We start from the raw sequence: 11264 nt of genomic DNA, 5'->3' as shown, positions 1-11264 counted from the left end.
ATTTACAATTATGTGTGACCTAAGGATTTTTTGGCATTATATCTAGCATTTTGAGTTTTGTATAGGCCATGTTTGGTATGTTACTAACGATTTCTCATCTTCAATCGAATTTACAATCCAGGTTTTATAGTTCTTGGATATGGTAGTGGCTATAAATGTGGTATTTTCGAAAGTTATTCATATAAGATAATGCGAAATTCTATATTTGAGGTGTGTAGATCAAGAGACATGCAGGGTTATCAAGGAACTTATGTTTTTATTTGATAATCTATGCAGTCTGATACTATTTTTAAAAAAATTGGTGTTATATTTTCAAAGAAAACCCGAAGGAGGGCATGAGGTTGTTTTGGATGCTAATAATTTGGATACAGTTGGAAACCGCGCTAATGCAAGTGTGTTGTGGTTTTTATATGATATAGGCTTTACCAGGATCCGATTAACCTCTATCGTAATCACGAGGATTTGATTTTGGAATTAATAATAAATTCCCTAGCATTAGAATTAGACATTTATACATGATTAAAAATATTGAACTAATAATAAAATACATGTATATATAGAAATACATATATGTGTGTTTGATTAATGCATATATATTTACCTTTCTTAGAACACTCTACGTTAAGGTGAAACATCATTTATATCATCATCTATTGTCTAAACATATATCTGTATCTTTCGTATCATTTTAAACTATATTAAAGAATTTATTAATTTCAAAATAGTGCAATATGAAAATTAAAATTATATAAACAATTATATGTGACATGTGTTGCACTTGCTAATCAGTCATAACTTCACATTAATATGATATTGTCCGCTCGGGGCCAAGCCCACACGGATTTGTTTTTGATTCACTCCCAAATGGCCTCATACTAATTGAAGTTATATGCCTGCTTATATACTAGCAAGCTGCCCCTCCCACAAACGATGTGAGACAACTCCCAACAATCCCCACTTCACACATCGGGCTCGACACCTGTCATACCTGCCTTCTAATTGTGTAATCTGGCTTCCTCTTGACCCATACTGGAAGTTCATATGGCTATCTGCCACTTCCTAGGCCCATACTAGAAGGTCCACCTACCTCCGGCTTAAGCTCATCCTGGGGTAGTCCGTCTGACGCTTCCTTGGTCCATCATGGGAGCCCATACGAGATTGTTATGGACCGTTATAACCTGAAAATCTGATACCACTTGTTGGGCTTGCTTAACAGGCATAACTCTATATTAGTATGATATTGTTTACTTTGGACCGAGTCCGCACGGTTTTCTTTCTGGGTCACTCCCAAAAGACCTCATATTAATTGAAGTTACATGACTGTTTATATACTAGCAATCTGCCCTTGGCACAAACGATCTGGAATAACTCTCAACAACACGTTATGCTTGAACCATTACCATCATAATTGAAGTTAGAAATATCATACTTTACTTTTGAGATTTAGACAGTAAAGAAGAGAGAGAAATGATATGAATGCGATCACATATTCAAGTTTTTCACTTAGGTACTTGTCGATAAAATAATTATTTGAATATCATTTATTTTATATTTTTTGTAAATACATTTTTACTTCTTTTGATTTTTATATTATTCAAATATGCTATATGATTACGTTCTCACACGTTTGATCAATTGACATGTATTATGTATTTTATATCGACGATATAATAAAATTATGAGCATGATCGTGATACTTGTTTTTTTTAATTTTCACATGTTTTTTTTATTTGAATGTCCCCACCTCCCTCATTTTGAAGATATTGATAATAAATATATGATAATGATTTTCTTATTTATTATTGAATCTTTTATTATCTTTCAATCTGTTATTTTAATTAATTTATCATTTTTTAATCGTGTGAACCATTCTTTTTGTTGCCAACTTGGAATTCATTTTGATGTAAACCTAATTCATGATGAGCCCACCAACTTCCGGGCAAAATGCCTCCGGTTAAAAACCACCATAACAATAAATTGAGTGAAAAAATAAAATACCAAATTATCTCATGTTTTAATATGAAATTTCGAAAAATCGAATGTTTAGAAAAATTAACGGAAAACAGAAAAACATGATCGACAAAAAAGATTTAAGTCTTTTATTATAACAAAAATGAGAAATATATATTTATCAAAAGAGAAATGAATAATTTTATTTACTCTTTAATGTATTTTTTGGATAAATGTGTATTTGTTATTTGCACCTAACGACAAAACATAGTATTAAAATTGAGTTATCAACTATATATTAACTATTTAAATAATTAAATATAATAATCCTAAAAATTAAATATTCTTTTATTATAGAGAAATTTCCGGGGCTGTTTCCAAAACAACTCATCTATGTTTCCTAACTCTATTTATATTTCCGATGATCATTTCCTCGATATAAATAAAGAATTGTTAAATAAATTATTAGCATTACAATTTAAACTCGATTTAAATATGTTTATTACTTATATATTCATAATTTTGTTGTCCAAATTACATTCTATAATGAGAAATTATATAATTTACATATCAAATTTGAGCTTAAATAACAACAATTGAATCTTATTTAACAATTACCTAAAAATTAAAATAATAAATCAAATACAAGATTCATAAAAATAATATTGTTCTATAATAAGAAAATCTCTCGGGACGTTTTTTTTTTAAAAAAACTCGTTATCTATGTTGCATAACAGCTGTTTATATTCCCGATGATCATTATCTCAAAAAAATTTAGATTACTTAAAGAATAAATGAGACATAATATTCTTAAAAATTAAATATGGTTTTATTAAGAAAATCTCTGGAGAAGTTTCCCAGAAAACTCCTTCTCGATAATCATTATCTCCGAACAAATAAGAAAAAAAAAGGTATCTAAAATGCAAATAAAGATGCGACGACCAAAAAGGTCGAGCGCCTCTAATAATCTAAAATAAATCTGCACAGAATAATCGAAATACACAAACAATATATAAGGGTACTCGTACAGACCTAATTACATATCTATCTCTAATTTCTCGTTCCTTTTGCCCCTCTTTTCTGAGAGATCCTGTTTGTTCGGTTGAATTTCTAGGGTTCCAAAAATCATATCTTGTATCGTCCTCAACTTTGCATGTGTGTGAAGTTGAGGCTTAATTAAACATTTCTATACTACAGATCTGAAGAGTTTTTAAGAATTGATGGATAATTTGGACAAGGAGAAGGAGCAAGAGCTTGCTAACAAGCTTCGAGAAGCTGGAGGGAGGCTTTCACTGTTACCGACTCAAGTCGATGTGCTTCTTCCTCTTCTCGATGTGAGGCCCTAGCCTTTTCTCTCTCTCTCTCTCTCTCTCCCCCCCCTCTCGCTCTCACTTTCTCTTTAATTTTTTGTCTTATATCTGTATCTTTTAATTAAATTCTTGATTTTGATTATATCTTTATGTTTATATGTGTATTTGTTTGTTGTAATTAAACTCTTGATTAGTTTAAATCTTTAGATACATGTGTGTCTGGTGAACAATTCTGTTTATATTGTGTGTGTGTGTGTAAATGAACTGTTTTGCTGTTTTACATGTTTATATGAATATGTTTTGTGTAATTGAATGGTTAATCCGTTTATATGAACGTAATTGATTTATCTGTATATGCCTGTATTGAGTTTTCATTTAATTTTGCTTGATTTTATGCTAATATGTATGCGTCTGCATATATGTACACGTGTGTGTAGTTCAACACTTGAAATGTTTATATTTGTGTGTGTTTGTGAGATGTCTGATATATGTGTGTAATACATCTATATGTATGTATGGATTATTACTTAATTCTGGTTTGATATTATGCCATGATATCTTTTGATTTCCGTACATGTTTTTTTTTTTGAATCTTGCCATGCTATCCGTTGCGTGTTTCGTGGATTTCCGTACATATTGTTTCTTATATTGAATCTTGCTTGTGTTATTACCGCAAGGTTTTAGTTCTTGGAATTTCCTTGTTAGGTTTTTGGATTATTTATGTGTATATATATAATTATATATATGTATATTTTTGTGTGTTAGCACATGTTGGTTAACTTTTGATTTCTGCAGTTATTTTGCTCGGAAGAGTGAATCTTTTTATGTATAATTGTCATTTATTGGTACTTCCAACATCTGTTTTGAGTATATTAGAGTAAATTTTGCGGAGACGATATGTCCTTACTAACTATTTTCTAAAGCCGTAATATATTGACATGTTCCTGTTGGTGATATCCATATACAGTTCAAAATGTTATCTGTATATATAAAGTTTGATGTGTGTATCGTCAATTGGTTAAGTCGGAAATATGATATTTCTTTCCTTGATTGTTATTTATAAGCCTTTTTTGAAGCTTTAAATGATGCTCACACTTTTTCCCAAATGTTTTCTTTGTATTGTATAACCCTATGTGATTCTTTACTTGGCTATTGCATCTATCTAATTCTCCATACAAATGTGATGTTCTTTTAGGAAGTGGAGAATCTTTTAAAGGACGTGGAGCAGTCACCTTCAGAATTGATACAAAATGCATTTTCCCAGTCCATGAAAGCATTGCTGAATGAATCACTTTTAAGGCATACTGATGTAGAGGTTCAAGTTGCCGTAGCATCTTGCATTAGCGAGATAACACGAATTACGGCACCTGAAGCACCGTATACTGACGATCAGATGAAGGTGTTTACAAATTGATGACTGTTTTGTGAATCTAATCCTTTATTTTCTTAATTTTCTAATTTGTAGAGTTGTTATTTGTGGTATGCAGGAAGTATTCCAGCTGATTGTATCGTCATTCGCGGGCCTGTCCGACATGTCCAGCAGATCATATGACAAGCGTGCCTCTATCCTCGAAACTGTTGCAAAGGTCAGGTCATGTGTTGTAATGCTTGATCTGGAATGTGAAGCGCTTATTTCAAAGATGTTTCAACACTTCCTTAGCTCGATAAGGTAACTGCATTTATTGTGAACCCCTGCGGAATCTAAGCAACACGCAATTGTCATTTTAATGCACATTACTCTCTCTCCAACTCTCTCTCTGCTATATATATTTCTATTTTAGCCCTTAGCCCTTAGGTTAGATGGGAAATGTATGAAGCAACATCATTTCACAAATGATTTTTTAGCCATACCACACTCTTATCCTTAAACAAGTATATTATGATCTTCTCCGAGGTTCTTATGTTAGACAGTATTGCACCTCATATTCTTAGAGCAGTATTTGTTTACTATAGCATTGGTTATTTTCCTCTCATTTTAATATTTTAATTTGTATGAGATCCGGTATAAACTTATAGTTATGTAATATTATATCCTGTGATTTTTAAAATTTTCGTATGTAATGTACCAAAAAATTTAATTGATGTTTCAGTTGACTTCCGAGTGCTGTGCTGTATCCATATGATTGGATTTTTACAGGTGTTAAGCTACTGTTATTGCCCCTTGGTTTCCATATCAGCAACCCACTTAATCAATGTTTTTCTCTTTCCAATAGCAATCCTGTTATTTGTGGGATTGTTTTCTACATACTTGTTAGAAGGAATAAATATTAACTTACTTTAGCTTGTGTTGGCTCCAATCTAGTTAGAGCTGCATTATGCCAGTTTACATAGAAAGGTGTCTTTGTATGGTAGCGAATCATCTGACAACTAACAAATTGCCTTGATGGATATTTTCAGGGATGTGCATCCGGAAAATATATCTGCATCAATGGAAACTATAATGACACTTGTACTAGAGGAAAGTGAAGATGTTCATCTGGAGCTGTTAACACCAATACTGGCTAGTTTAAGAAGAATTGATGAGGTTAGATGCAAATTTATTTTAATTTCTATGAGAAATTTACAAATTATCCATGTTGAACAATTCGAGCAATATGCTCTTTGATGTATCTGACATTGCAGCATCCCTAGGTATTACTTGAGTTTTACTCTTATTTTGAATTTGAATCTTTATATAAAATTGGGATTTAAGCTTTAGTCAGTCATTTAAAAATCTATCCAATTGAACTGAAGAATATGGGTGAGAGATACCCTCGAATTTGGCCACATATTCCTAAATATGGGCTGATTTTCATTAAAATTGAAAGAGGTGATAAAGTTGCAAATACTCATTGTTAGAGGGCATCGCAAACTGGAATTGTCATGCAAAATATAGCACTGGGTAGCAGATATAATGTCACAATCTGTTAGATGGTTTGATATTGATGCATTTCCTGTTGTCATTGCTAATTATCATACTTGTCTTCTGTAGGAAATTCCAACTGCTGCTCAAAAATTGGGAGCGAGTGTATTTGCAAAGTGTGCAGTCAAGCTTAAACCTTATCTTAAGCAAGCTGTGAAAGTCTTGGGTCTTCCTTTAGATGGTTACAGTGAAATTGTCGCTACAATATGCAGTGGTTCAAATGGTGAGGCTGAGCACAAAGATGGCAATTTATCATCTCTGGAGCAGTTGGTATGCATTATCTGAACTATGCGTGTTCTCCTTCAAATAAAAAATATCTTGATATGAGATTACAGTCTAGGTCCTGTATTCTCTTCGTTTTTATAAAGTATTCTGTAATTTGAATGCTTAGCCATAGTTGGTCAACTTTTTGATGGTATCTATATTTGCAAAAATCTGAAAACTCAATTCTTATACCTCGGGCTTGGTGACTCGATCCAACGAGTAGGCATTTTTACGCTCTTTTATTACATTTTGGGTTGTGTTAGAGTTGACGAGATCATATTGATATCCCTAGATGATGCATCCTGGGGATATAGTATAGTTACTCTAGCTTATTCCTTTATGATTATGTCAGTTTCTTCTTTTGTCATCCCTCACTCAATATATTTGCATATATTCATAAGTTCAGACCTATTTTTTAAATTTCACTCTCTGAAAAAATCTTTCAGGCTGGTGAGGGCAAATTAACCACATCAGCTTTTGTCGAGGCATCCCAGGTCAGTTATCTCCTTTAAATATATACTGGTTAATTTTGGTATTGCTTCATGTCGATCTATTGCAATGACATTTTTCTCTTTTAATCAGGATGCAAGAGACCCTGTTACTGAAGTGCCTTGTCTTGAAGATATCCCCTCTGACGTCCAGAAATCTAGGAAGTCGCTGAGTAACGGAATGACGGAGACGGGTGATGAAGAATTGTCTAATGCTTCAGAATCTTCTAAAAAGCCCGAGGAGAGTAATCTCATTAGCAAGTCCTTGGATGTAACAAGCTGCAAAGTTGACCTGGATGATACTGATACTGTAAAAGCGAGCAAGGTTGATGTTAAGCAAGTTAAAATTGCTACAAAAAGAGGGAGGAAACCTCGCTCCACAAAACCTTCTAATCCTTCACGTATTGGAGGTGACAATGAAGCTGAGATTACATGTCAGAAGGTGAGTGAGGAAGGAGCTGAGGAATTGCCAGACACTGGCAAGGATGCCCATGTTTCCATTGCTAAGGATCCACATGTTGATACCGAGGCGTCTCCAGCAAAAGAACAGGTTCCAGTTTCTTCATCGGAACCGTTGGAAAATGAGGTTAATATTTCCTCTGGGTCCCCAAACAAAAGCCCTCTCGATGAAAGTCCTCCTGGTGTGTCGAAGAAAGAAGAAAACCTGGCTCAAGAAGATGCATTAACGAAATCTCCTTCTAGAAATGCGTTAGCTGGAACAAGTGGTACAGAAATTAGTGCGGAAGGGCACTCTGAAAAGAAACTCAATTTAGATCAAGAAGATACACCATCAGTGGATAGTGCTCCTGCAGAGGGAGCTGATGTTAACATTAATTCAGAAGTTAAGCCCCAAACGGACTTTGGAAAGGAGAAAGAAAGCTTCGTTCAAGAACATGAATCATCTGCAGATCCACATGCTGTAATTGTAGCAGCAGCAGATGATGGTAGTGATCCGGAAACCAAAGCACGTAAGCTATCCAGAAAGAAGGAAGGGGGTCAAGAAGTTGAACCTTCTGAGGATCTTGACTCAACAAAGTTATCTGGTGAACGTGGAAGTAGTGATTCGGAAAAAGAAGTGCAGAAGCAGTCGGGGAAGAAAACAGAGAACTTGGCGAAGGAAGGCACACGTGCAGAATCTCTTTCACCAAAGGTTGATGCCAAAATTAGTGATTCTGAAGACAAGCCGCGGAGGCGATCTGGGAAGAAAGCTGCTCGTTTCAAGAAGACTGCTCGCAGTTCCAAGGGGAAGATGCTAGGGAGAAAAGACACAACCAAAACTGACACCGAGGTTAGCAGTGACGAAGAGGCTGAACCACAGAAGCAGTCTTCTGAGGAAATGCCGCCAGGCAAGGAATCAGCAAGCAGACAGAGGGGAAAACCCCTTAAGAATTCTGGAAAGGGTAATGCGTCAGAGACAAAGCTTCCAATTACGAAGAAAGACACAGCTAATGCGGGAAGTGAAAGTGAACCGGAGACAAGTAGTGAAGAAAGTGACGCGGAGACGAAGCCACTGGTGCAATCCGGTAAGGGGAAAAGAAGCAGAACCAGGGGAAAACCCAGAAAAAATTTGGGCAGGGGTTCTGTTTCAGAGACAAAGCTTTCTAGTAAGAAGGAAGAAGCAACTAACATGGAAAAAGATTCATCAAAAAAGAACAGTGAAAGGCGTGCTCATGGAAAGAATACGAAGGGGAGAGATTTGTTCAAGTCCCCGGAAAAGGATGACGATGTCCAAGTATGTTGGTTTGTATTCAATTTTGCTTTACTGTGTGAGTTGCCATTTTTGTTCTAAACTGTTGCTGGAAACATGCAGGATATGACTATTTCTCCAAAGTCTACCTCAAAACTAGTTAAAGACGATGATCAAATTAAAAATTCTAAAGCAAATTCTAAGAGGAAGAGAACACCTGGCAAGGTAAGGTCTTGATATTTCCAAGAATTGATTTTTAATTGAATATGTTCCACTCTCCTAGTAGACAATAAGTTGACGTGACCTTAGATACTTGTTCAAAATGCTCTTCTAACGTTATTTTCCACTCTCCTGGGTTTCATTCAGGTTTCTGGTGATTTAGAGTATGGTGCGAACCTAGTTGGCGCCAGAATTAAAGTTTGGTGGCCAGATGATAAACAGTGAGTAATTTAGTCATTTAAAAGATCAGATCTATCGAATAAACATGCTAAATTTTCTTATCAATTAATGTAGCACTCCTTTTGATTTAGAAATATATTTTTTAAACATCACCCATATAATTTTCTGATACATCTTACATCTAAAATCATATATCTGAAATAAACCAGTTAAATGTTCTTAAGAATCTATCTCTTCGATTGAAGCTAGGACATATAGTTTGTGTAACATAGTTTGAGTTTCTGCACTGGTTTATGAATATTGATCGTCGGGCCTTCAATTTCATATTTTAGTGTGTATAGGTAGGATTGCTATTGTATTCTAGTTACTTAGAGTACCGGCAGAAAGGCCCTTATTTACCAATTGACTTTTTTTCCTCAGATACTATGAAGGTGTTATCGAATCATTTGATCGCGCAAAGAAGAAACATAAGGTAAGGTCTAGTGTTCTTAATCAAGAAGAGGGGTATTTTTATTTTGTAATTTCTATCATACGTGTGCTGTTTGCTTTATCTTCAGTAGTTCTTTTGGTGTTGATGGGATAGTTACCTGTTCGTTTTATTTTTTATATATGTGAAATTGGTAATTTTGAAATAGGTATCGTATACTGATGGGGATGAAGAAGTTTTAGTTCTTCAGAAGGAGAAGTGGAAACTTGTGGATGATGGGGCAATGCAGGTGAGCTACTGTATGTTCTGTATGTTTTTTTTCTTTATTTTACGCTACAAAGTTTTAACAGTGTGGTGCTACATGGCAGGAGGACACCAATGAAGATTCTAATCCTGATTCTTCTGCCAAATCGTAAGTGTTTATCTGTTGATTAGCTTTTAAACATCAAATCTTTATATCTTTAAGCACAGTTGTTCAGTTAATCTAGTGCTTGGCGGTCCCAGTTTTACCTATAGTTTACGAAATGTCCACATAATTTTTTTTTAGGTTTTTACCGTGCTTGGCTCCAATGTTCTTACTTTGTAAGAATGTGTTTGTGGATGTAATTTTTTCTGAGTGTATATATCTGTCTTCATATAAATTATGTACTTTAATCCAACCAGGCGCAGCAGGAAGAGAGCAAGGGAAAGCACTGTGCAAACAGAGAAGCAAAAACAGATGGATGTATCATCTAGAAGGTTTGTTTTATTATGAGTACCACTATGTTACTTGCTATTGGTCAGAATTTATATATGGATGTGTTTTGAGTATATAATTGTGGTGGTCAGCGTCAGAGGTGGAGCTGCTATTTCAAGCAAATCGAAAGGCACGGCTACTAAATCCGGCGGGAAAGTTGATAGTAGGTCAAGAAATAAGATACTAAAGACTACAGGCAAGTCGGAGGAAAATTTAGAAAGTGATGATATGTCTGCTGATGATGTACCCGGAACAGCCAGAAAATCCCAAGACAAGTCCAAGACTGAAACCCCAAAGACCGTGACCAAGGCCAAGGCTAAAACATCCCAAGGTGGTAGCACATCAAATGGCACAGGGAAGGCTAAATCTAGTTTGTCAAAGGTGAAAGACTCTGGCAAAACACCAGAAATTGCCAAAGTGAAGTCAGCAGATGCATCGAAGGCGGGAAAGAGTAGTGGGAGTGGAAAGAAACAAAGAAGAGGATATTGAGGCTGATGCCGTGCAACTTCTTCATAACTAAGTTTTTGCCTTGAATGTCTTCCAACCAAAAAAAAGGCTTCCTATGTGCCTGATGTATGTATTTGGTGACGGTATTTGCTGTGACCAACTTGCGAGTTGTAGTTCAGCTTGGTTGTTATCAGCTATCTAGTTTATAGATTTAGGAGTAGGAAGTCCGGTACATTTTCGTTTTTGTGTTTCAGTTGAATACCTTCAAGTAGGAAGAGTTTTAGGCCAGCTCTAGCTAAGAATTTAGAAATGCTGTTATGGTTTTATTTTATTAATCCTTTAAAGATTGTCTGGAATTAACGTTCAGCATACTGGGGATGTTTTCTTGTATGCATTGAAGTTATTGGTTTTATATGTTGCTTATGCACATTCAGATTCTATGGCTGTAGCGTCTATGTTAACAAAATTTTATGTTATCTTGGGGTGAATGATGGGTTGAAATGGAATGCGTACTATTTTATGGGTAGTTAAATGTTAAAATATTTATGCCTTACTCTGTTCCACCCAAGCTAATTTTAAAAAAAACTTTCCCAATATTTTCTACACATTTTTCTTGGAAGTCCTGTTAAAGAAATTACCATCTTTTTTGATCAG

At 34.9% G+C, this 11264-nt stretch overlaps 1 protein-coding gene across 2 annotated transcripts; it reads left to right on the top strand.

Annotated features, from left to right (window-relative positions):
* Positions 1-2895: 2895 nt before the first annotated feature.
* Positions 2896-11022, top strand: LOC141667028 (uncharacterized). 2 transcript variants are annotated; one of them, XM_074473326.1, is made up of 14 exons: positions 2896-3284; positions 4456-4659; positions 4748-4929; positions 5658-5784; positions 6232-6432; positions 6873-6920; positions 7009-8646; positions 8725-8826; positions 8968-9041; positions 9421-9472; positions 9636-9716; positions 9796-9839; positions 10091-10165; positions 10262-11022. In XM_074473326.1, the coding sequence occupies exons 1-14, from the start codon at positions 3171-3173 to the stop codon at positions 10650-10652; spliced, it is 3333 nt and encodes a 1110-aa protein (XP_074329427.1). In that variant the 5' UTR covers positions 2896-3170; the 3' UTR covers positions 10653-11022. The 2 variants fall into 2 exon arrangements, with proteins under 2 accessions (XP_074329427.1, XP_074329426.1); XM_074473325.1 differs by having other exon boundaries at positions 2898-3284; positions 10256-11022.
* The last annotated feature ends 242 nt before the right edge of the window (positions 11023-11264 follow it).

This window comes from Apium graveolens, chromosome 6 (assembly GCF_009905375.1).
Source record: "Apium graveolens cultivar Ventura chromosome 6, ASM990537v1, whole genome shotgun sequence".
Lineage (NCBI taxonomy): Eukaryota > Viridiplantae > Streptophyta > Magnoliopsida > Apiales > Apiaceae > Apium > Apium graveolens.
Note: the sequence above shows the minus strand (reverse complement) of the source record. Positions and strands in the feature narration are given on the sequence as shown.

Coding starts and splice junctions, on each gene's coding strand:
- LOC141667028 (XM_074473325.1), top strand. CDS start 3,171: ATGGATAATTTGGACAAGGAGAAGGAGCAAGAGCTTGCTAACAAGCTT. Junction 8,827..8,967: donor GGAAGAGAACACCTGGCAAG/GTAAGGTCTTGA, acceptor GGTTTCATTCAG/GTTTCTGGTGATTTAGAGTA. Junction 9,840..10,090: donor CCTGATTCTTCTGCCAAATC/GTAAGTGTTTAT, acceptor TAATCCAACCAG/GCGCAGCAGGAAGAGAGCAA.